At 37.6% G+C, this 26,973-nt stretch overlaps 1 protein-coding gene across 4 annotated transcripts in view; it reads left to right on the top strand.

Annotated features, from left to right (window-relative positions):
• CNOT6L (CCR4-NOT transcription complex subunit 6 like) overlaps positions 1–21,603 on the top strand; it is a 103,972-nt gene extending 82,369 nt beyond the window's left edge. For 3 of the 4 annotated variants that reach the window (XM_057726629.1, XM_057726627.1, XM_057726628.1), the window contains exons 9-12: positions 1,573–1,724; positions 5,717–5,944; positions 8,116–8,318; positions 13,128–20,442. In XM_057726629.1, coding sequence (XP_057582612.1) covers positions 1,573–1,724; positions 5,717–5,944; positions 8,116–8,318; positions 13,128–13,340 — 796 coding nt within the window. In that variant the 3' untranslated portion in view covers positions 13,341–20,442. Of the gene's footprint in view, positions 1–1,572; positions 1,725–5,716; positions 5,945–8,115; positions 8,319–13,127; positions 20,443–21,461 lie in introns of those variants that run through there. The other variant, XM_057726630.1, reaches the window with a different exon arrangement.
• The last annotated feature ends 5,370 nt before the right edge of the window (positions 21,604–26,973 follow it).

Raw genomic sequence — 26,973 nt, 5'->3', positions numbered from 1 at the left:
AGTCCTCTAAGGCATCTTCCGTCCTCGAGTTGGACTCCCTTTGTTATGCAACAACTTCCCACTGACTATTTTACAGTTGGTAGTATATATATGTCTGTGCTACTCTCTCGCTTCGTCTCAGTTTCCGCTTCACCCCCCGCCCCCCCCATACCTCGAGTTCTGCAGTCCATTCTCTGTATCTGCATCCTTGTTCTTGTCACTGAGTTCATCAGTACCATTTTTAGATTCCATATATGTGAGTTAGCATACAATATTTGTCTTTCTCTTTCTGACTTACTTCACTCTGTATGACAGATTGTAGTTCTATCCACCTCTTTACATATAGCTCCATCTCATCCCTTTTTATAGCTGAGTAATATTCCATTGTATATATATGCCACATCTTCTGTATCCATTCATTTGTTGAGAAACTTGTATCATGTTTCATTTTAAATATCACCTCTTTAGAGGGTGGAAACTACACTCCCTTTAATCACTTTGGCTTAGGAGTAGGCACATGACCCAACCTTTTATTCTTTTCAGCGCATCTGAGACATTCAGAATTGGAACAGGGAGAGGAGTATTATTTCATCTAGCATGGTGTCCTGCAGCACAGTAAGGTTTTAGTCAGTATTTTTGAAAGGATATGTGCAGGCTTCTCTTTCAGAGCTCGGAGGAAGATGGGGCGGGAGCCTTTTACAAGAGCAAAGATGTCTATTCTCCACTGAAAACCTAGTGAAAGGTAGACAGTATATTTAGTAGGTTTTGGTCGTTTACTTCACAAACTTAATAAAACTAGGCTGACAGAGGTTAAATGGCTTGACCAAAGTCATACTGCTATTAAATGACAGTGCTAGTTCTGTTAAATCCTACAATGCTACAATACCTACTTTGGCACTAAGGAAAGGAAATAGTATTAGTGCAGATGCAGAGGTTAAAATCACAGGGAGAGCCATTCCTCATCTTATAGAATCTTTCCTTCTTTTCACTTACATACACGCAGTTCCAGCTTTCTAGTAAAAGCCAGATGGAAAAATCAGCTTTGCCTTAGCTGAGATAAGGGTGTGTCCCTGCATTTTCTTGACAGATTTCTTGATGTGGTGAGAATAAAAGTGCAAACAGGGTAGGTAGATTTTACTCTGTTCTTTCTCATTAACTTGCTGACTCAGATAAGGCTGTGTTCAGCTTTGAATACCAGACAATCCCAGCAGTAGCTTAAAGAAGTAGAAGAGTAATTTTCTCACACAAGAAGTCCAAAAATGGCAGTCCAGAACTGGTTCAGCTGCTTTTCCATTCATAGTGGGCTGTCTTTTACCCTCCTGTTTCTCACCACATGGGCAGAGATGTAAAAGGGTAAAGGAATACACACATGTACACACACCATCTTTGCTAGGTGGCACTTGCAAGAAAGTTCTACAGTAATGAGACCTTTTTTCTCTCATTGGTTAGAACTATATATCACAAGGCCCCTTGCAGCCAGAAAATGACTAGGGAGACAGTAGTGTCTGTATCTTGTGCTCCCTCCATTTCATGTCTTTTAGCATGATAGTCCAAGTATCTAATATCATAACACTAATGCATTGTACCTTTTAGATTTACATTGGTGCAGAAACATACAGTGGAATTTAACCAAGTGGCAATGGCTAATTCAGATGGATCCGAAGCTATGCTGAACAGAGTGATGACAAAAGATAATATTGGTGTCGCTGTGGTATTAGAGGTCCACAAAGAACTATTTGGAGCAGGTGAGTGCAGTTTAAAATATTCTTACTAAAAATAAACAAGTGTGCAGTGAGTCTTGCTGGTATTTATTGCATAGTTATTTTCTTGTCTTTTGGAGAAAGTTAAGGGACACGAGCCGGAAAATAGCACTAATTGTGTAAAGTGTCATGTATATCTTGGGATATGACTTGCCAAGTAATCTGTAAAAGGGAAAGTCTTTACTATGCCATTAATTCCAAAAGGTTATTTGAAATAAGAATTGTTTTAAGCTGAATTTGGAAGTTATGATGACTAGGTTCTCTTTTTAACCGTATTTTTAGCTTCTTGCCTGTGAAATCTTTTGTCTTTAAGGTTAAGTACTTGGCACGTTTTCTCTAATTTCTTTGTTATATCTCAGTCATTGTCAGGGTAAGAGCAGGATCTTTTATCTACCTGGTACTTGTTTTCCATTTTAGATATTTATAGCTTCCTTCAAAGTCAGAAACTCATTATGTACTTTGCATATCCAGACCTTTTTTTCCCCTTTCTACTGCGTGCCTTTCAGCATTTTATTGTTTACTTAACTGTATTTTAGGTAAGAGCAAGGAGAAGGTGTTAAGACCACATCAAGGCTTTTATGTAAACATTTTTTTCTTTACTTACTACCTGTAGAAGAAAAGATTTTTGCCTTAAGTATTGATTTGAATTATTCAGACCATGCATATCTGTCAAATCTCCTTCTCTCAACTGTTCTCAGTTTATCCATCATCAAAGACAGTCAGTCTTTGATATGAGATTTTAAATTCCTTCTTCTTTTTTAGTCTCTCCATTTTTACTTACTTTTATGTCCTTTCCAGTTTCATTCTTCTCAAAACTTTGGTACCTTTTTTTTTCTGGTAATGCAAACATTGAATTTCTTTTAGAGTTTTACTCTCCTTTTAATTTGCAAAAGGGTGATTATAAATTATACAGCCAACACTTTCACATTCTGAAATATATCTCGTACTCCTAGAGGAGGAATTTAATACTATAGAAGGTGCTTATGGCCTCTTTGAAGAGGCAGGATTTTAATATTTAATATAGTGAGCATTTAATCTGCACCCAAAAGTGACACTATAAAAACTCCTAGGAAAAGAAGAGAGCTTAGAGAATGATCAAAAATTGTTTTAGAGATGATTATTTCTGTCACATATAAAAGATACTTCAGTTATTTGTTTACTCAACATTAAAGATAACTATACTTGGTAAGATGGAAACTTGACTTTACCAAAGTAGTAGACGAAGAAAATCAGGTCTTGGACTTCCTGGGTGATGTAGTGGTTAAGAATCTGCCTGCCAGTGCAGGGGACACGGATTTGATCACTGCCCCAGGAAGATACCACATGCCACGGAGCAGCTAAGCCCATGGGCCACAATTATTGAGCCTCTGCTCTAGAGCCTGTCACCCACAACTACTGAGCCCGTGCTCTGCAACAGGAGAAGTCATCACAGTGAGAAGTCTGTGCACCACAGTGAGGGGTAGCCCCCATTTGCCGCAACTAGAGAAAGCCTGTGTGCAGCAACGAAGACCCAATGCAGCCAATAAATTAAAGAAAAAGAAAATCAGGTCTTTCTGCAGAGTTTATATTTTCAATAGAAAATTTTAAGAGATACTTCTATAGAAATTTACATAGAAAAATTAATTTTGTATGTATCTAATATTTCAGTAGTACAAAAAGTATGTAGAGTAAAATGTGAGAGTTCCACTTCATCTTATTCATACCCTCTAGGGGTGACTCTTATTCGTTCTTAACACATTACTAACATAGATGTGTATAGTTTTATTTAATTGGCATCATACTGTGCATATTGAGTTTTGCGCCTTAAAAATTTTACGTTGTAAAAAATAAAAAAATAAAAAGTTAAAAAAAAACTGACAATACCTACTGAAGGCAAGGACACAAAGCAACTGGAAGTCTTCCTACATTGCTGATGGGAATGCAAAATGGTGCAGCCACTCTTGGAAACAGTTTGACATTTTCTCACAAAGTTAAATATGCACTTACCATGTGACCTAGCAATCCCATGCCATTTTACTCCTAAAGAAATTAAAACATGTCCACACATGTGTGCATGATTGTTTATGGCAGTTCTGTTCATAATTGCCAAAAACTGGAAACAACTGGAACTTGGACATTCTTTGACAAATGAATGGATAAACTATAAACACACAGTAGAGTAGTACTCAGCAACAGGAAGGAGTGAACTATAATACACAACAATGTGAGTGCATCTAAAAGGTATTATGCTGAGTGTTAAGAGCCTTTCTCAAAAGGTTACATACCACAGGAAATACCTTTATTCCCAGTTCCAGAGCGAGTCACGTGAATTTTATAGTTTCCCAGTGCATATAAAAGTTATGTTTACACTATACTGTAGTCTATAATATGTGCACTGGCATTATGTATAAAAAAATGTGCATACCTTTAAAAATACTTCATTACTAAAAAAAAAAAAAATACTTCATTGCTGGGACTTCCCTGGTGGTCCAGAGGGTAAGACTACGAGCTCCAAATGCAGGGGGCCCGGGTTCCATCCCTGGTGGGAGTACTAGATCCCACATGCATGTCTAAGAGTCCGTGTGCCACAACTAAGAGTCCGCCTGCCACAACTAAACATGCTGCAACTAAGACCCAGAGCAGCCTAAAATAAATAAATATTTTTTAAAAATCCTTCATTGCTAAAAAATGCTAACCATCATCTGAGCCTATAGCAAGTCATAGTCTTTCTGCAATAGTAACATCAAAGATCACTGATCACAGATTACCGCCACAAATATAATAATAATGAGGAAGTTTGAAATATTGCCAGAATTACCCAAATGTAACACAGAGACATGAGCAAATTCTGTTGGAAAAAAAGTACTGATGAACTTGCTCGGTGCTGGGTTTCTACAAATGTCCAATTTGTAAAACAAAAAAACGCAGTATCTGTAAAGTATAATAAAGCAAAGCACAATAAAACAAAAAAAACCAAAAACAGACAAAAAAAAATTTTACGGACACCTTTCTCCGTCAGTACATGTTAACTGAGTTGAATTTTCACAATTTGCCCATTCAGAGGTGCTTATGGCCTCTTTGAAGGGGCAAGTTTATTAATGTTATCCTCGTCCACCATGTTAATATTTACTTTGACAGAATTATAAAACAGTATTTTAGGTTAAGTGATTAGAAATAAAGGTTAGAAATTAGTAATAAAGCCAAGTCTGAAACCCGTGTCCAGACTTTGAGAGCACACTCCTCCGTAATTCTCATTTTTGAAATTGCTTCTTTTGGGTGTATGGTATTAATTTGTTTTGGTAGCAGATTCATAGCAAATTCACTTCCTTGCTTTATTTTGTATAGGTTAATATAATGATACTGTCTTTTACTGCTGACCCTGTCATTGGTGCTCAGGAAATGCAAGGTGAATGAGTACTTGGCAGTAGAAAGAATTTAAATTAAGGTTTAGGTGATTCAAATAACTGAAAACCTACCTCACCTAGGTTATTGTGATATTTAAATGATAGAGATATTTAAACTGCTTGTTTACACTAAACTCAGCAAATCAAGGTACTATAATCAACTGTTGGTTATATCACAGTATAGTTCCTAATAACTTGGGAAGAGAGCAGGAGTTGGCAAACTTTTTCTATAAAGGGCCAGGTAGTTAATAGTTTAGGCTCTGTGGGCCACATATGGTCTCTATCATAATTTTCTAAACAATGTTTTGTAGAACCCTTTAAAAATGTAAAATCAGTCTTAGCTCATGCAGGTTGTACAGGAACACGTGGTAGGCCAGATTTAGCCCATGGACTGCAGTTTGTCAACCCCCATGTTGGGATTATCAGAATCTCAGCACTTTAGCGTCCAAGAACTACTTTCTGAGATAAAGGGGGAAATATAAATTAATGGAAAAGAGTAAAGAAGTGATGGGTTTGGGGGGAAACCTTAAGATACTACATTTTTGATACATAAAGTATAATCTTAACCTTTTTTTCCCTAATGCTTAAATTTAGGTATGAAGCCTATTCATGCTGCAGACAAACAGCTGCTTATAGTGGCAAATGCCCACATGCATTGGGACCCAGAGTATTCTGATGTGAAACTCATTCAGACCATGATGTTTGTCTCAGAGGTTAAAAACATTCTGGAGAAAGCCTCAAGTAGGCCTGGCAGCCCAACCGCAGATCCTAATTCCATCCCGCTGGTGCTATGTGCAGATCTTAACTCATTGCCAGATTCAGGTATTTATAACATCGTTTCCTCTTTGCTTTCAGTTTTGCTTTTACTTCTAGTTGAAAGGTCAGCTAGCTCTTAACTTTTGAGTAGACAGTTTCTTTTCTAAATTAGAGAGTGTATCAGTAAGAATCCCAGGGATGGGACATGGGGTAATTGAGAGTTTATTTAGTTAAGCTATTTCCAAAGATGTGTGCAGGGTTAAGGGACACGAAACAGTGGATGATGCAGTACCCTGCCACCAGGGGAGATAACGACCCTTCACCACCTGTGCACCTAAGGGGGGAAAGTGGTGGGAGCTGTTATCAGAACTTGGAAAAAGTAGTTATGAGGAGAGAGCCATGTAACAGGAGTGATTGCTTTGAGTTGGGATGCAATCAGTCCCTTGCAAACCAACAAGCTGGGGGTATATATATTCCTGCCTCACTCTGCCCACGTCCTCTGATCTCTTGCCACTGCTGTCCATTGACCAAGTCCAACTAGAAGCCAGAGCAGGGAGGGGGTTGCAGTTGATGCAAATAAAAAGGTCAGCCTCCTGCAGCACAGAGTGCTGTGGAGAAGGATGACCTGAAGAGGCAACCAGAAAATATTCAGCACAGGTAGCTATCTAGTTTAATAATGTTGGCAACCTTTAAGTGAATGCATTAAGTGATACTTGAATTCTGATGTAGGTGTAGAAGAGTAATCAAAATTATCTTAGGATTTCACATTATTTCTTGAGCTCCACTTTACTTTATGTCCTAACTTAAATTATTTTAGATCTTTGTAAAAAAATCATCCTGAACTTAGATATTAAAATTCAAATGTAAAACATTAAAGTATTGCTGTTTTGCTATTGCCAAAGCATATTCCAAGTTTTGTATACTTTCACTAAGCTACTTTAAATTGTTTAAAATAACCACTCAACAATAAATATAAAACAACCCAAATGCCTATAATTATAGTATTAATAAAAGTCTCAAATCTAGAAAACATCTTTGCTTTTTCTCCTTAGCAAATAAATGCCAAAATCATCCTTTCACAAATGTTTGTATTCAGCCCCTGGCCCCATCGACAACCCTAACCATGTCCTCCCTTTTTAATCTTTTGAGTGAATTGCTCTCAAGCACAAGTTTCCCTCATCTCATTTGATTGGTTTAAGCCAGTGAGCTATCATTTGGCATCACAGGAGAGTGAGTTGACTCAAGCCAGACTGTCAGGGCTGGATCCTGGTTCTACCACATAGGAGCTACGCAGTCTATGGTTAAGTTCCTCATGTTTAAATAAAGGGATAATCATTTTATCCACTTCATAGAGTTCATGAGGTTTAGGTGTGTCAGGCACTAAACAGTGCCTGGCATGTAGTAACTGATAGATAAATGATAGCTCCTTTTCAGCTATTCACAATACTGATGTTGCGCACATCATTTATTCATTATATATGTTGCCATCATTCCTGATCACAAATAGGAGATGACTGACAGTGTTCACTAGTCATCATCATCATAAGAAGGATTTTGGTATTTTTTTCATGTTTACTTATTCAGTGGAAGTAGTGTACTTTTTTTTTTTAATGCTTCTGCTCTCTTCAGGTTTTTAGACACAGCTAATATTTTTGACCAAGTGATATACCTCCAGCATATAATGTAGTTTTTACTGTCACTGTAGCTCAAAACAAAGAATGATGTTGCACAGCCGAAGGTAGACATTGCAGTGTTGAAGAAGCAAAATCTATTTTTATTGTCAGTGATTTAAAAATTTTTTAATTATGTATGTTATATTTTACATATTCTAAAAGTTGTTGATTGACTGCATAGAATGGTAGAATACTAAAGAGATAGTGCTTTGGAATAATATTCTAAAAATATTTAGGGTCAAGACCTTCATGGTGAATGCCACCCTAGACCCTGGAAATCTTCAGCTTGAAGAACCATTAAGAAAACTGAAGAGATTTCTGTGATCTGGGTATTTTGCTCTGGAATAGGCAAATACCCTTCAGTTTGATTGAACCATATAAAATTGCTGATACTTGATTTTTTAACATCAACAAAAAGGCAATTTCATATATAAAAACAAATATTCAGTGTAATAAAACCACTCTGAACTTGGTGCACGCGCCTGGCAACAGATTTTGGCGGTGAAGTTTTCTGTAAGGTCTAAATGCTAAGTGGTAGTGTTTCTTCCTTCTTTATTCTACTAGGTGTTGTGGAATATTTAAGCAACGGAGGAGTAGCTGACAACCATAAAGACTTCAAGGAACTAAGGTACAATGAGTGTCTTATGAACTTCAGCTGCAATGGAAAGAATGGAAGCTCAGAAGGGAGAATCACACATGGCTTCCAACTGAAGAGCGCTTATGAAAATAACTTGATGCCTTACACCAATTACACCTTTGATTTCAAAGTGAGTGACAGCCTCTGGGCTGGCATAGAAATTATGTCAAATACAAACGTGTGACGAGAAAGATACATGTTACTTATACTTAATAGTATAATCTTCAGGATTTTTTACATTCTCAAAACATCTTGGCTATGTGTGCACATAAATGTAAGGAGGTTTGTTAGGTTTTGTGGTTGTTATTGTTGACTTGAGAATTCTCTTTGAACTCTCATTTGTTCGAATTTCAAATAACCATGATAATAGCAAAAATTTCCAAAATACTTAGTATGTTTGTACCAGGCACTCTGTTCAAAAGCATTTTATATTTATTAATATACTTAATCTTAACTTGTGCATACCATCCCTAACATTCAGTAAGGATCCAAATAATAACCAACCTGATATAGCAAAACTCATCTGAATGAATTTGTAGAGTATTCCCTCAAAATTTTCTTAGTACTTTCCATTGGTATCTTACTTATCTTAAAATTTTCCAGGTTTCTTTGTGAGATGGGGTTAGAGAAGGTTGCTCTTAGGGTGTATTTTATATCCATGTTGTCATGCTAATCACTTCCCAGGCAGTAGCTCACTCCAGCTTAGTAAAAGGAGAAAAAATGTATATATATATTTTTTTTGCAAAATAAGAAAAATAAATTAGAGGGCCAGTTGTACAAGACCAGTTGTTCTTTTGAAATATTGATTGGTAGTGGTTTTCTGTAGTTAGTCCCTTTCCCTTTGCCAATTTTCTGATCACTCTGTCTGCCTATAGCTCTCGTATTATACCTTTGTTTGACTTTCTGGCATTTCAGGCATCTATCCTAAAGTCTTATACTATCCTGAAAAAATGCAGATGTTAGAAAGTAGTTAGGAGTAAGAAGCCTGCCTAGATGGGGAATTTAATAAAATACCAAAGGAAATTTATGAATTGGGCTCTTACACAGCTCCGGTAACCTTTTCCCATTTTCAGTGCTTGTTAGCCCCTTTCCAAGACACAGATAGTAGGAAGAAGAAAAGAAATTTGTGTGCTGATGTTATTGGTCAGTTTTTGTAATCAAGAAGTGGAAAAAACTTGTTTAGAATAGATAATACTATTCAGAGAGAATTGATTTTGTTCAGATCACTCATATGCAGTAATGTTCTGGTAAATATTTAATAACTAGCTTTCTGAGAAAAGATGAAGCCTAAATTTGTAGCATTTGCTGATTTTTGTGGTGCATGTACTCCCATTGTAGTAGATTTCAAGCTCCTAACATTATAGCATTGAACACAGTGTTGGGATGAAGTGCTAAGAAAGGAAGTACTAGCTGACTATCACACCACTGCTCCTGTGTAAGCTTAAAGGGAAAACCTCTGCATTTAATGATACACAGTTTACTACAGGTTAAATCCTGTACAGTGGTATATAATACAGCTCTGGCAAAAAACCTAAAATAAAGTTCCCTAAAGTAAGTGTTCAGTGATCCTACAGCTCTTATTGTTGTTTTGGTTTGTGTGTAGATAAAAAGACCAAATCATTTCTACCTTAACTAGGCTTTTATAAAGGTTACTTTTTCCTTGCCCACAAAGTAAAAATTAGGGAAGTAAAATTTAGAATATTAATTTATCTTCCTCAATCATCTGAGTTGTTTTAAAATCTTTTGTTGATGTTTCTTCAAAAGAACTTACATGTATTGAATAATTGAATAAAAAACCCTATTGAGCCATTTATATTGTCTAAAGAAGTACAGTTAAATAACCAAAAGTGCATGGTTCTGAGAGTGTTTGATGTTTGCATATGTAGGATAGGATGAGAAAGGGCAGAACTATAAATTCATGCAAGAGAGGCATGAATGGTAAGATAAATATGCTGGCTGGCTGGGTGGATGGATGGAAGGGTGGAACAGGATGGAAAAAGAAGAATGATCAGAGAATGAACTAAGGGCCTACCTGACTAGAGAGAATTAAGGTAAGCTTTTGGTCCAAGTATCAGACAATAAACTTTTCAGTTTCTTACCAAGCATTTTATGTAATTAGCGCTGTACCAATATTGAAGGTAGTTGGTAAAAAAGGATAGGTAACATCAAATATAAAAATGTCATGTAATTAGCATTAAGTACAGATCCAAGTATGGTATTATGCCATTGCATTGATGGAGTACTGTTAAATTTTGTTTACTTGGCTTAGCATTTGTTTACTTTCTTGGTTCTATATAAAATTAGAAATGTAGAAAAGTGGTGTTTAAAACTCAAAGTCATTTAATCTAGAACTGATTTGGAATGACTTGAAGGGTGAGCAGTTAGGAGAGTTACTTGTAGACCGGGTACCTTAGGAGTTTAGGTTTCCATAACAGAATACCATGAACTGTGTGGCTTGTAAAACAACAGAAATTTATTTCTCACAGTTCTGGAGGCTAGAAGCATAAGATCAGGTGCCAGCATGATTAGATTGTAATGAGAGTCCTCTTCTGGGTTGCAGACAGCTGTTTTTCTCTTTGCATTCTCACATGGCAGAGAGAGAGCTCTCTGGGGTCCCTTTTTATAGAGCTCTAATCCCATTCATGAGCGTTCCATCGTTAAGACCTAATCACCTGTCAAAAGCCCCACCTCCTTATACCATCACGTTAAGGGGGGTTAGAGGTTAGGATTTCAACATGTGAATTTTGGGGGAACACAAACATTCAGTCAATAACACCAGATAAGTTGAATAAACAGCCTAATTCACACTTGCTACTGCTTTCACCACCACCACCACCTCCCCCGCCCCCCACTCCACACTCCTGCCCTGTGCCAACCTAAGGGTGTGTCTGAACCATTTAATGAAAAGAGGAAGGACGGTTTTCCTATTATGTCAGGTAGCAAATCTTTCTGTTACATAAGGGAATTTATAGTATATAATTTTCTCACATTCTTTTACAGAATAAAGCTTAGCATAATGCTACCTCACAAACTATTTTCACTGTTTTTACTTTTTTCTCATATATACTTCTATAGACTTACCTATAGTCTTTACTAATATAGAGACTATTTTCCCACATTTTAATGGTCTTTTAAAAAAGAAACAGTTTGAGTCAGAAAAGGTTAAGAATTGTTAGTCTGTAACCTTCTTTGTGACTATGATGCAGTGTACAAATGTACCTATATATGTATACATATTTGAGGAGTTCAGACATAAACTTGCTAAGGATTTTGATAAGAGCTTTTACTCCCGATGTTTCAAACCAAGAAAATAGTTACAAGTGACATCTCCAGTTAAATAGATCTTACTTTCTGGAATGTTTAACATCTTTCTTGGGGCCTGTGTTTGCAAAAGATTCTCTAACTGGAGTAGCTAATGTGCATAATGGTGCTTTATAATAAAGCAATGAGATATAGGAGGTTTTATTCAACATAACTAATTGAAAATGTTTCATTTGTGTTTTGTTTAAAACACAAATATTTTAAATGTTTGCTGAAGCAAAGGGTGATCTCATAAAAGAAAGTAAAACCACTGTGACTCTTGTTAACCCTTTTCCTAAAATGTCACTGTAAAACTAGGCATTGCCCAAAATGAAGGGATAAAAATACATTGTACTAATATTATTTCTTGACTATTTGGACTTGGAGCATTATAGCAGAAAGTACTCCCCCGGATTGAAGTAGGTTCCTTAATTTGTAGTTAAGTAAGACTAAGGTATCTGATGTTGAGTAAGGCCCTCTCCCTCAAAAGAACTATTTTGTTGTTTCAGTCTTGGTCATGTCAAAATTAGCAAACTAAGGTAATCGTTTCCAAAATTTCACAGTATAATTTTTTTATTGAGTTCTTTTTTTTTTAAGTAGCCCATTTCACTGTGATACCATTTAAAAATATTAGCTAGAACTCACTTTCTATAGTATTTATGAATAGGTACTTCCAAGTGTGGAACTCTTTCTCCATACTTGTGCTCAGACTCTCTTGATGTGGGAAGGAAGAAATTTGACTTCACGCTGTAGCATATACAGCCTGGGGCAAAAAAAGCAGGCTAGCTTTGAAACTTACTGCTCAGGTTAACCAAGTCATCTAGCTCTCTCTCCGAGAGACTGTGTATTCAGTTCACCTGCATAGATAAGTGAACTGAATACATAGATAGGTCTTTGCTGAATGTTTTCTGCTGAGATATTGTTAAGCAGCAAGGAATCCAGAATTTATAGTACACCAGGATTTGTGAAAGTGAATAGTCTAAACTGAAGAACAGATTAGAATGCTTAACTGTGTGCAGTATTTTGTATATATGTATAAAATCGGGGAAAGCTGAACTAGGATTAGCAAATCTGAAAACATGCTTTACAGTGGCTTCATTCAGATGTGTTTGGTTGATGTATAAATATAACTGAAAATAATGCCAATTATCATTAAAAATTATTTTTGTCATAACTTTTCATTGACCATGTATGTGTGTAATAAATATTCTGATTTTCTGCTGATTGTAACAAGCAGAGTCAGTGCAGTTTCCATTATGTTTCCATTATGTACTAGTTAACTAGTACAACTATCAGTATAATTAGTATTTATCAGTATAAACACGCCAATTCTAAAGATGCCTAGACATGATTTGGTGTGCTTAGCTTCTCAGTTTGCTTACCACTTAAGCGCATGTGCAAGGCTTTGTGATTCCACTAGGGTACTGTGTTTCCCTATTCAGCCACCTTTATTTCATGTAATACCCATTCAATATTTGAGCTCTGTTTGACCCATTGTGAAGACAACAGGTATCAGAAATACAGGTTACTCAGGTACTTGTCTTTTACAAATTACGAATTGTTCTTTTATATATCTTGGGTTTTTCTTTTATCTAAGCATATATTTTTGTTTTTTTCCCAACCCCCAATCTCTTTTCAGGGCGTGATTGACTACATTTTCTATTCCAAGACTCATATGAACGTGCTTGGTGTCCTGGGGCCTTTAGATCCTCAATGGCTGGTTGAGAACAACATCACTGGGTGTCCACACCCTCACATCCCTTCAGACCACTTCTCACTGTTAACACAACTTGAACTTCACCCTCCACTCCTGCCTCTTGTCAATGGTGTTCACTTGCCTAATCGGAGGTAGTGGAGTACTGCCCCGCAAAGACGGGGATCTGTTACTATGGACCTGTACAGTTGTAAATCAAATTATGTAGGAGTGAAGTATGGCCATCCTTAAGCTGCTTCTTCAGGTTCCTTTCATTATGTGTTTGCTATAAGATTTTGTACAATTTTGTGCATATTGGTATCATTTGGCACTAGGGCTGGAACCAAAGTATTACTCTCTTTCCAAATTTTTAATTTAACATGTTTTTAAGTTGGACCTTCTTCATATTATATTAGGAGTCAGCATTCATAATTGATAACTCACCAATTTATGACCCAACAGTAGTTTTCCAAAACAAATACTTTCTTTTCTTTTGAAGCGTTTCAAGAGAGCCAATCATTTTTCATTTCTGTGAAAGGCAGTTTTTAAAAACTATAAAGATAAAATTTTAAACTGAATGATAGCATGCCTTGCAGGAAGCTTTCTTGAATTTCTGTTTTCCATGATAACAAACTGATTTTTGGCTCCCCAGTCCTTTGCACGTTAATGAAGCACTTAAATTTGTTAGATCTGTACATAAACTAGCCATAATGAGAAAAACTGAGAAATTAAAGATGATTGCACAATACGCTTTCAAAATCAAGCATTTAACAGCACACAGCAATTTGTTGGGCAAGCGCTGGTTGGTTTTTTTATTTGTTTTGTTTTTTGAGGAATCATTCTGTATTTTGTTCCCCTATTAGTTAAAACTTTACTAGAAGTATTAATTCTAATAAGCCTGTCTCTCCAGTTTATTTATAGGAAAACAACAGGTAATTCCTACTGCCACACATATTGAAAATAGAATTTGGTCTATTTAGGATGCCCACAAATTAGTGTCCAGTACTTTTTTTTATTACTTCCATCCACCCTTTTCTGCCTGCTGGAAAGACAGATATTATATGATCTGTATCATTTTTGCTGTTATGGTCAAATGTTAAAAAAATAACTACTGAATGAAAAGGCCCTGATCAAAGTGTTAGAAGAGGAAAGCTATACAAATATTTCATGTATTTCCCAAAGTAGGTCAAGTGGCTCTTGGTTTTGGCTTTTTGAGGTGACCGTGGAAAGGATTTGGGAGAGAGAGAACAGGGAGTAGTTGAAAGCCTTGAATCATTTTTTTCTGACTCTAGTTGCCAAATGGCCATTATATGCTTTTAATCTTTGTTTCCGTTGTCTGTCAGGGTTGAATTAAGAAGCTACTGGTTTATTCCCAACTGTTGATGCTCTTTAGATATGTTGGAATCCTTTTTTTGCCCAGGAGGGGCCAGTTGAAAATCTGTGACTCAAGAGGCAGTGATTGAAATACCGTTTTCTGGGGGAAAATTGGTTGGCTACTTGATGTTAATTATGGCACAGTAACAGGAAAAGGTTGTGTCTGTGTTTTTAAGTTTTTCTTTATTCTGCTTTTTGCTGCTATAAGAGTTTTCTGAAATTTATATTTTAAACTTTTCATGCACTTTACTGTTTCTAGTCTCAAAATGTGATATTTTTAATAAACAAGAAATTTTCCATTATGTGAATGAAATTTTAAAAGAAAATAGCCTATATTTGTGTCTCACTAATATATAAAGTACAGGTCAAATTTAAATTATTTAATTAGTTTTAAATATATACAATTTGTCTCCTCTTTCAAACCCGACATCTTAGGCTGTTTTATTGGTCTTAAATGATGCATTTCCTTTGGTCATTTTATCCTAATTTCTTCCATAGTAAATTAATCAGGCTACATAAGATAATATTTCCCCTGAAGGGTAATTTTAGTGGGACAAGGGTGGGATGATGTAATATCATACATGGATTGCATCAGAAGGGTTCTATAAAGCCTAAACTCCCTTTTAAAAGTGCCTAGTGATAGAGGCGTTGTTTGTCATCTATTATAATTGGAATGTCGTAGTTGAGTGAAGTTTGATGTAAATAAAATATTCTTTTAAAAATGTCAAGATACCAGAATAAACAAACAAAATAAACAAAGAAACAACCCTTAAGATGATAGATTTTCCTCAGTGTGCAGGTATCCCTTCTTATATACCTCAAGCATTCAACATCTAGCCATGCAAATTGATTACATAGTACTGGAAAGTAGAATAGCATGAAAAACTTAATTTTGTGGACATTACCTTTTTTTGTAATCAGCTACTGTATGTTTTATTTTAAATCTTTTGTTTTGGGTGGGTTTTCTGCTCTGGAGGTATATGCACTAACAAAACATTTTCCTCCTTTCATATACGCATGTTAATTAGCAATGTGAGCAATATTTCTTACCATACTTCACTCCCAATATTTTTTGAGATGTTTGTATAAAATGGAATTTAAAGTTCACTTATGATTGTATATGAACCACAGAGGAGCCCATTTATTAATAAAAAAAACTTTTTTAATAGTTAAATGTAGAGGGAAAAATAAAAAAATTTGGGAAACATTGTAAACAGCTTAAGTTTATTTTGTGTATGATCGAGGCACTCTGTTGCAGGAAGGTGTGTAATTGGGTTCTCTCTGCTTCCAAATGCACTCTTTCAAACCATTCATTATCCTGTGTATTTTTAATGTGGTTTTGGTAAATGTTGGTAGTAGCTCTGTTGAAGTAGGTAATTGTGTTATGTTTTGGGTGGCAAACACACTTGGGGCATGGTAACCCAAATTTCATGTGCACAGTTTCCCTTTAGCCCACTGCCCAAATTTCACACACCCTTCACCCTTTGTTCCCTTTGTAAAAGGAGTGGTATCTGTTTTGAGCTGCCAATTCAGATGATCAGAAACGCTGCTCTCCTCAGTATTGTCTTGTTGAAAACACATGCCATTTGGAACTTTGGCATGAGAAGCCAAAAGGAAGAGGTGAATGACATATGATATATATTCAATGAAAGTAAAATATTTATGCTCATATACTTTCTGGTTCTCAGAATAAGTTAATAAGCTTTATGCCATGGGGCTGCTGCATATTTTATCTGAAGATAAAAGAAAAATTGGGCATTTTTAGATATTAACAATGTTCTTTTTTAAACTGTTAAATATGATTTCTGGTATTTTTCTAAGAACTGGAGTGTTCTTTAAATTTATTGAAACAGTGTTGTTTGAGGAAGGGAAAACTGCACTGTTTGCCATTACAACAGTCATACAAGTGCATGTCAAGTCACCCACTCTCTCAGGCATCAGTATCCGCCTCATAGCTTTACACATTTTGATGGGGAATCTTGCAGCATCCTCAGGACTGACATCTGGGAAAGGCTCAGATCCACTTACTGCTCCTTGCTTGTTGACTTTGTTTTAAAATATTGTGCCTGGTGTCAACTTTTAAGCAACAGCACTGCCTAAAAGCAAGCAGAGAACAGAATCCCAGCACCATTCTATAGGCAACTTTTTAGAATTCAAATATAGTAAATCTGTTCAAGATTTATGATGTTTTATGTAAAAAAAATTTTTGTACAACGTAGCTGAATATTTTTGTTTCATTTCTTTGATGTAAGGCGTGTGAACGTTCGTTTGAATATCACATGTTAACAGTCAGGTATGGCACAATGGGTTCTGAGACCAGCTTTTCCTCCCTCCCATTTGCCTTGTTCCAAGCTCTTTCTTTTCAAATTACTTTTCTGATATTCATAGGCAAATATTTAATTTTACTAATAAGCATCCTGTGTGAATGTATTAAAGAAGCCACTGTATTTTAGTGTTGTAGTTTGCAGAAATATAAAGCTTCATTTCATATTTGTCCCAATTCTTTGGTGTTTTAAAGTTACGTAATAAATCACAGAGAAGCAAGGGAAAAAGTTGAAAGATACCGAAGGCTCATATCACTTGATTCTCTGGTGGGTTGTATTAGAATTGAAGATGTGACACATTAAAACTGGAGCATGTGCAATCATATGGTGTTCCATTTTAAAATTGTATCTCCTAAGTATATACCGTTAAATGGGTGAAAAATTAACTTTTTATTTGCATTTTCAAGAGTTTCTAAAAATCACTATTGCCATCTATACTTTCAAATCAAATAGCAAGGAATAGAGAAAGCACAAGAAAAAAAAAATAGGTTAAATATGTTCTTCGATGGAACCAGAGGCATAGGGTTCGTCATTGCCAGTACAAGGCTAGATTTTCTAGCAGTAAAAATTCAGTGTCCCAATACTTACTTCTTTCTTTCTAAAGTCTTATATTCTGAGTTTCTGAGGAATTTTAATAGCTTTGTAAAATGCACTGATCAGTAGCTTCAGTCACAGAAAACATCATCATTTGGCAGGCCCTAAGAATAATGGGTTCATAGCAAGCAAAGACTTTATTGCACATTTTCAAAATAGCGCTCATATATACTTACATTTTGACAGAAATGTGAATTCTCACATTCGTAAGATAGTCTTTCTCTTCCACGCGTCCTCCCCCTTTAAAAAAAAATCACCTTTCTAATGGGTAGAAGATTTGTTTAACCCTTTCCTTCTGAATTGTATCATGTTTGTAGAACTCTGTGAATTATAGGTGCAAAAATTAACTAGGGAAATTAGAATATTTTTCTAAGCCAGGAGCTTTAATTATAGTTCTAAATTTGTAGACGAGAACTTTTATACTTACAGTTGCTTTGAGTGGTAATTTTTTAGCAGCATCATGGTCACTAAATTCAAACGCAAGTAAATTAGTACTTCTTACCTGGCTTATTTACCAAAGTTGTAATCTGTTTAAGGACAGGATGCCAAGAGTATCTTATATTTTACAACATGATGCATCTTTATTATGTGTCACCTTAAAGCTTAAAAGGGAAAAGAAAGTTCTTATACCTGTATACTGCAGGGTGTTCTGAACAAGATCCTCAGAAGGAAAAAGGTAGTTTTTTTCAGGAAGGTGGTAAGGGAGAACATGCATGTTTCTTATTTTTAATCAAATACCTTCTTTGTGTAAGTTTCTCTAAGTCACAAGTTCTGTAAGAGATAGGGAGATACCAGGAGAAGCAAGCTTTATTAGCCTAGTTAGTAATTTCTTTCGGCATAAGTTTGTTTGTTTAGACCTCGGTTATTCTTGGAACCAAAGGAAAACAAGCATGTTGAGGTTTTATTCAACAAACATTATGACATGGAAGTAATGGAATGTTTTTAAGTAAAATAATTTTCACTTTCAAAGCATATGAAATAAGGACATTTCTGCATATTAAATGTTGATTTTCTATGGCAATGGTATAAAATTTAGTAGCACTGTGCTGAAATGAGAAATTGTGTCATCAGAAATAAATCACATTATGAAGAGTTTGCAAATGCCAAGTGATATGACTCTTTTGGCACAGTAGCATTGGATATATTCAGCTTTCAGAAGCTTTCAGAAGGCATAGTTTCGCACCTAACTAGTTGCTGTTTTTGTTAACAACAGTCTCCAAATTTAGACAGTTTCCCTATTTGTCTGTTGCTGTTAACTCTAAAGCATAAGAATCATGGTAGCTCTCTCAGAAGTGGTCCTTTCTTGCTCATTTCAGTTTTGTGTTAATTTCCATTTACTGATATATGACTATTTTCTTTCAAGTTATCGATGGTTATATGTACCACATTTGTTTAATTAGTTAACTCACACAATTGGCTCAGCATTGATGTGTCAAACAATGGCTTTGCTTCTTACTGAACAGGCTTAGTTTCCCGCTACTTGTTTAAATCTTGATGCAGTAAGTGATGCAGTAGTCTGGGTGTGTATTTATTCATAAACTGTACTGTCCTTTCTCTGTGCTTAACTTGCTTAAAATATATTTCCTTACCTTTGAAATTCTTGAGCGGTGCTCTGCCAAGTTTGGGGTGGGGGGGGTGGGTTTGGATGGCTGTGTTACTGCACACTGGATCTGGAATTGTTCAGTGTTGTGAGTGGCAAATTTCTTAAACACCAGCAGCACTGAGAAGTGCACTATGGGCATTCGTACAGTTGTCCAAATGCAAGCAATTCTTTCATCTAGGAGAAGCTGAGGAATAGGGTTCATTGGAGTACTTGGTATATTTTGGGGGAGGGATGAATGTTTCAGCTTTGGGTTTTGTTGTCCCTGAGTGGAGTGGGGTGGTATGAAGGGAGGTGGTTTTTTGTTTGGGGTTTTTTTGAGAGTATGTATGTACCTTTTCTCTCTGAAAGGGCCAGGGTGTTGGTCAAATTCACCATGGATTAATTATATTTTTGCTGTTGTGATTTCTTTCAACCATAAAACAAGTGCCAACTAATCGTCCGTGAGATGACTTACTCTTCCACTCCGTTTACCATTGAATAGGGAAGGGTTCATTTATTTTCATTTCTTGGCATAAAATTAATAATTCATTGTTTTGCATACATTTGAGTCATTCTGTGGCCTCTAAAGTGTTTTTGTAACTAATTTAATGGTTGGAAAGTAAAGCACATGAGTTTAAAACTGAGCAAGAAATTTTGGTAATTTTTTTCCCTAAATACTTGGTAGTTTCTATTGATACTGTTCCAAAACAGATTCTACTGTTTTAGGTTGTCTATTTCCTTTGCTTTTGTCCTTCCTAAGAAAAAGCCAAGCACTAAATCAATTTGTTATTGTGTTCTAATCAGTTTAAAATCTGAGATTTTCTTTCTTTTCTTTTAATTAGAAGATTTAATGAAGTGCCATGTAATTGTAGCTTACTAGTATTTAATGTTTAATAGACTGGTTCTGTGGTGTTCTAATCATTTAACACTCTGTCATCCCTGGAGAAAGTGGCTCTACTCTTATGGAACACATTCTCTGACAAAATCACCAGCTGCTTTACTTTTCTATTTATTACAGTTAAACAGTTGATAAGGTCTGAATCTTGACCAAACTGCTCAGCTAAGATGTTTTTCACAATAGACACTGTACAAAATGTGCGTGCAAAAGGACACAGTTGGGTGGTAGTATTTTTTCATTAATGTGAACATTGACTAAACAAAGCAGTCCTGCCTTTTAAATCTTGTGGCAGCTCAGGAGGGAGGTGCTTAAGAACCTTAACTACTATGTCAGATGACAAAATACTTTTTTCCATTTTGGAGACTGGGTACTGCTCACACATGATGTATAGGGCTAAATATGTGCTTGTTTCCTTGCACCTGTGTACTTCCCCTCCTCTCCCTCCCGTTCCTTCCCCTGTAGGCAATAAATGGCCATTTTGCAACTGCATACCTTTGTCTTGGTTTTTTACTCTTTGTGTGTGCAGTATAAGGGTCTGATTTAAGGTCAGCACATGTATTCTAAAGTGAAGTTGGGAGCCAAGGTCAGGCAGAAATTACAAATTCATACTCCATTTTTTTTTTCCTGGTGAAAACTATGTTACTACTTAAATAATAACTTTGTTTAGAATAGATTTGGAAGATAGTCATAAGGCTTGCTTTGGCTGAAGAAATCTGGGCAGAGGGACGTGTCACTTCTGAGTGGGGCTTTAAGAGCCAGTGTGCAATTTGTCATATTCCCTTTTCTTGGCTTGATGATCATAGAAACATATGTTGAGATCAGACCTCTCATCCTAGATCCTTGAGTAACTGATGAACAGAGCTCCCCTGCTGACCTACGTAGGACATGTAGGGAGTGAAAAACAACTGCTAAATCTGTCTTAATTCAGTAAACGTTTGTTATTACAGCATAATCTAGCCCATCCTGACGGATAGACAACCATCAGACAGATCTGCTGAGTTACCAGTATTGACCAATCTCAACAGGTGAACCTGCCAAGACGTAAATTCATTCAACAAACATTTAAGTATCTGCTATAAACAAGATGGACAGGTTCCCCATCCTCCAAGAATTCACATTCCAAATCCTCTTCTATTTATGATTAAGGAGAAAATACTGAAGTGTTTTAGTTAAAGGTATCTTAAATGTTAGCATCTTGGAAGAGGGGAAGGAAAGGCACACAGTGAAATAATTAGGAATTCCAAAAACTGTATTTAGGGATATTCAGTAGAAAAATGTTAAGGCATGGTGTGATTGAGGCCAGATTATTCTTGAAGAAAGTGAAACAAAAAAACTGAACTGTCCAGCCTAACCAGTGTTTAGAGAAGATATTGACAGATTATTTTGGAACAGATTGCTAAGAAGATCAACAAATCTCTAGGCTGAAAGCTCAGTGCCTACTGATTTGTCTTTTCTACCAAGGACCCAGTGTGAGCCTGTCACTGACCCTGAGGACCGTCTCTTTACAGAGGCCTTGATGTTGACCAGCCTTTTGGAAGTCCTCCTCCGAAAGTAGAATCACTCACCTCTGAAGTGGATCTTGAAGGGACCAGGTTTCAGGAGACTGCCTTATTAAGAAGACACCCAGGGCAATCAAGACGTTTGCCAGGTGACCTTGCATTCCACCATGTGATCTTGGGCAAAACACATCCTCATTGGTAAAATAAATATAAGAAACTAAATCTCATGAAATGGTTCTCTCAAAAAGCAGACACCAAGAGAAGGGCTTGCATGCAGTTACTTTATTTGAAGAAGTGATCCCAAGAAAGCAGAGGAGGGCACTAGGAAGAATGAAGCAGGGAAGGAGGGAAGGCCCAGTCAAGGATGCGTTATTGAGCTAATCACCTCTGTGGGCAACTGGGGCATAAGCCTGCCACTGACCCTCTGAAGAGCAGAATGGAATGCACCTCAGAATCGTCTTCATGAGGGATGGGAGAGAAAAGGATTTGTTTACGGGCTCCCATCTCCCATGAGGCAAGGGTTCTTCCGTGGGTGTTAATTCCTTTTCCTGTCTGTGTGGGCACCTATCAAATCCACTAAGCAGGTTCCTGCATGTGTCCCGTACAATAATAGTGGAGACATGGGGTAGGAGGTGGTACAGAAAGCGAGAAACATTTGGTGGAGCTGAGGCTACAATTAATATATGATTAGTGTCACCTGCCCTCTTCCGTCATGTATTCCACATCTGGCTTTGCACCACCACATCAGTGGGTCTAGGTTGCTTCCCTAACGTCAGGTGACCCATACCTTCATCCCAACAAGATGTTTTATGCTTGTTGGGCCATTGGTAAAGAGTTTGCTAACCCATCCCTGGGCTTGAAAGAACCAAGAGCTGCCCGGTGAATCCTGTGGTGTCCAGACATGCTTCTTCCCTCCTCCCACTGTGTAGAAGTAGCACCCCTACTTTCTCTGGGCAACTTGGTGAGCCTTTACACGAGCATTGTGGGCCCCACAGGACCCCTTGCTAGGGGCAGCCTACATCCAACGCCTGGGCAACGTGTGGGCATAGAAGCTCGGTCTCAGTCCACACCTCAGCAACTCGGAAAGGCCATTCCCTCTTCAGAGTTCCTCGTGGTGCCTTGGTTGAGACTTCATTGTAACCCAACTACTCCCTTGGTCCAGTTCTAATTCCTTTCATGGGGTGTGATTCTGAGAGCATCACTAAACTAGTACGTTTCCTGCACATTCATCTCAGTCTCAGAGTATGCTTCCTGAGGAACAGGACCGGCCGCACCAAGTTTTAAGGAGTCATGCCAGAAGCATATTAGGACTGCCTCCAGGACTCTCTGCTGAGACTTTAAATCTTGAATCACTAGAGAGTGCCACTGCCTCAATAAATTGTTCCTTATGCAGTCTTACTCAGGTCTCTCTGGCCCAGCACTTTCAGAATCCACGTCCACATGTTTCTCCAGTTCCTGGTCATAATGTGAGCCCAGGCCTTATAATTTTTTGAGAAAGTTGTTTTCTTCTGGTGTATTTCTCTGCACAGGCTGTGTTGTGATGTCTCCAGGGAAAAGGGCACCAGCTCTTTGAATTTTCTGGAAGTCACTTTGGGGCTGGGGGCTGGGCTTGCAACAACGAGGGAAGGTGAAACAGCGCTGGCTGCCTGTGTGTGTGCACCTTTGTGATCAGCAGCAGCAATTGACAATCAGAGCACAGATCCGTGATATTTGGAGAACTGGGTTCTTTTTGCTCACCCTGCCTCCTGCAAGCTGTGTGCTGGCTGCTCCAGGAACATGTGCACAGCTGCCTGCCATGTGGCTGGGGGTGGGTAACTGCTACTACTCTAAGAGCTAAGATTGACCAAAATTAATCACAATTTACCTTCCGAGTCTTCCCCTGGAAGTTTCAAGTCTTAGTAGACTCCAGAGTTCTCAGTTCCATCAGATAGATGGTGCCAGTGCAATTGTTGTCTAGGTGGGGAGACAGATTCCTGGTGCTTTCTACTCTGGCATCTTCCTAGAATCCTTCTCCATGTCTAACCATTTTTAACTTCATTACAACCACAACCTAATGCTGCTGTGTAACAGGAGGCAACTGTCCTTTACACGAATATGCTCCTGTCACAGATGTATTTCTTAATACTGTGGCAAAAGAATGTCTTCTGGGCCCTGCAAGGTGAATGTATGGTTGGGAGTGGCTAAGCAGTTTGCACATTATGAACCCATTCCAAATGCTCATCTCTAGGACTCTCCAGATGCCTTTGCCTATGCCTGTGCTACCTAGCGTGGTAGCCACTAGCCTCATGTGGTTGTTGAGCACTTGATAGTTTAAAAAAATGTATTGGATTAAAATATGGATCCTAGAAAGCTAGAAACTACATATGTGGCTCATTATATTTATGTCTGATAGCATTGCTCTTCAATGTGCCAAGCAAGTTCTGCCATCTCTGCCTCACACCTTTTTTGGCATTATTTTACTAACCTAACAGGTGGTTCGTGCCACCCTTTGGTGCTTCAGTCAATACATTTAATCCTGAATCCAAGGCAGGTTTACCCATGTCAATACATTCACCCTGATTCAATCCTCTGAATTTCATTCTTCTGAACAGTCTTAGAATATATTCTGCTATGGTCTGAATGATTGTGTCACCTAGAATTCACGCGTTTAAATCCTAACCCTCAAAGTTAATGATATTAGGAGATTATGCCTTTGGAAGGAGCTTAAGCCATAAGGTTGGAAGCCTCATAAATGGAATTAGTTATAAAAGAGGCTCCAGAGAGATCCTTTGTCTCCTCACCATGTGACAACACAGCAAGAAGGTGCCAGCTGTGAACTAGGAGGAGTGCCCTCACCAGAAGGTGACCATACTGGTGCCTTGGTCTTGTGTTTGTTTGCTTAGGCCGTGCCACGTGGCTTGCAGAATCTTAGTTCCCCAACCGGGGATTGAACTCGTACTCCCTGCAGTGGAAGCACGGAGTCTCAACTACTGGGCTGCTAGGGAATTCCCTGGTGCCTTGATCTTGGATTTACAGTCTCCATAACTGTGAGAAATTTATGTAGTTTATAAGCTACCCATCTGTGGTATTTTGTTATAGCAGCCTGAATGGACTAAGACATATTCCCATACATGTTTTCCAGATTTCTTTCAATACAAATTGACAAAATTCTACAACTCCTTTGGTATATTTGCTGTCTTTTACTGGAGCAGGTCCTGCAGTTTTCCATGTGGGCTATGTTGGGATAGAACTTTCTGAGGCTAGAGACAATGATGGGTGGTTAGCATGGGTTTTATGGGGAATAAGCATCCTCTTCTTGGGCAAGTGCCACAAATGAAGTCATGTAAAAGTTTTATGCAAGTGAAGGTTGACTGCCTTGGGTGGGATGTTAAATTGACAAACTGACAAGGGGGAGAACTACTGTTAGCTAGGAATATTCAGGGAGTTGAAGTGTTCAGAGCTTGCAGCCTCATCTCTGCTCAAATGTTACCACCGGAAGTCTCAGTGAAATGCTCCTTTGCATCCAGAGCCCTTACCTTAGCATAAAATACCTAATAGGACTATACATGTAAGTAATGTTGCAACTTTTCAATCTATATTATTAGCCATGTCTGCCCTATGGCTATGGGGCAATGGAATGTGGCTATGAAGCCTAAGGTTTTATGTTAAAAGTTTAAGGCGTTAGGTTTCTCTTTTCCTTCGTGTATACTCTTCAGAGCAATCAGAAGCATCCATGCCATCTAATAAGTCTTTTTTTTTAAAGCTCTTTACTGGAGTATAATTTCTTCCAGCTAATAATTCTTGTTAATCATAATTATCATAATGGTCAAGTGCATCATTTAGTTGACCAGAGCGTTGTCCTAATCCTGTACTAGTCTCAAGAAACCACAGCTTATTAAGCAATCATGATGCCACAGCATGCCACAACTCACTAGTGTTCATTTATTGCCTATAAGGAGGTCTTCAGTGCCTTCCTGGACAAACAGATAACCACCCAAATCTCAGAGTTCCTTGTTGAATATCAGTTTCCTGCAACCATTCCTGGTACCAAGAGCTGTAACAGTAAGGAGCCATTTGGAAAAATAGAGACCACTTTGGGCACTGCAAACAGAAGAAATTTTGTGCAGGGGATTGTTTACAGGTAATGGAAGAACTGGGAAGCTAAATAAGAAGGTATTGAGGCAATCCTAAAAAATCTGGAAAAGCAGGAAACTGCTACCACCACTTGGGTGGATGGAGTGTAGGGAGCACAGAGTGCTACCAGGGCTCAGAAGCTGAGCCATCTAATGGGAGCTGGAACCTCTCAGTGGCTATCTTGTGAGATCTGAAATATATAGGAATGATTATCCCATGGGAACCGGTGGTTATAGAGGGAACATAGCCCATGCCAGAGTTGCCACCAAAGCAGAGAAGGAGAAGGCAAAATACCCTGATTACTTCTCTCCCCCACTCCCAAGTAATCCAGCAAGGCTCCCCATTTGCCAAACCTACTCAGAAAGCACTTGTCAAGGTACCCTGGGAAATGTAGATCCTGAGATACAGGCAGAACCAGGGAAGGGTGGGAATGAATCTGAGAGCAAGCAGGCAAATGACCAGCACAGGAAGTATATCCCTTTTTTTGTAATTATGTATGCACCTTGGTGCTGTAGGTGGATTCATAGAGATGATACAGTACAGACCTTGCTTCAGAAAAGCTTGCAAATATATCGCTATATTTGTACGTCATTAGTAGTAATAGCATGAATGCCAGATGAATCTTATATAATCCTAGCATTATTTCCTGGTAGGGTTACCTACATATTTTTTATATATAGAAGAAATCACCATAGATATCTTATGAGAGGTATGAGATTACTTAAAGTAGCAAGCTTTTAAATACAATTCTAAGTACTTTCCTTATTTTGACTACTTTATTCAATATTTTACCTGTTAATAGAGAAAATAAGAAAACCCAAAGAATAACACACACCTTCCCTTCCATAAGCTTGGCTTTCTTTAGTAATTTGCAACTACATAGCCAAGATGATTTGTCTAAATTTAGTAGACCACAAATGATGTGTCAAAATGAGGTACTAAACATATGGAGAGGAAATAGCATGGAGAATCCTGCTTTGACATATTTATTTCTGTGGAAACTTTAATCTTTATTTTTAGTATTTCCATATCTATAAAATATTCTATGAGGGGGAAAAAAGGGAACTCTTTTCTTTTAAGGGTCTTATTCTAAGCCAAAAATACTCTTGCCAAACTTTTTGCTTATGCTCTTGATGGTCTGTGAACTGTATCTACCAAAAGTCAGATAAGTTTGGATAGTTTACGTTCTATACCAAGTTTAAAAAAGAAAGACTTTATGTTTTGACTATGTGAATTCTCTACCCTCTGATCAGGAAGTTAGATTCAGGCATTGACCCAATTATCCATGTAACTGCTTCCATTATTCCCTTCCTCCCCCCCCCCCCCCCGCCCCCGCGGAGGGAGGAAAGATTTGCTAGAGAGGCTGAGAGCATGAGAATGTGCTACTTCTTTTAACCCTCCAGATTGG

This window comes from Hippopotamus amphibius, chromosome 3, assembly GCF_030028045.1.
Source record: "Hippopotamus amphibius kiboko isolate mHipAmp2 chromosome 3, mHipAmp2.hap2, whole genome shotgun sequence".
Classification (NCBI taxonomy): Eukaryota; Metazoa; Chordata; class Mammalia; order Artiodactyla; family Hippopotamidae; genus Hippopotamus; species Hippopotamus amphibius.
This window is presented reverse-complemented; position numbering and strand designations above follow the sequence as displayed.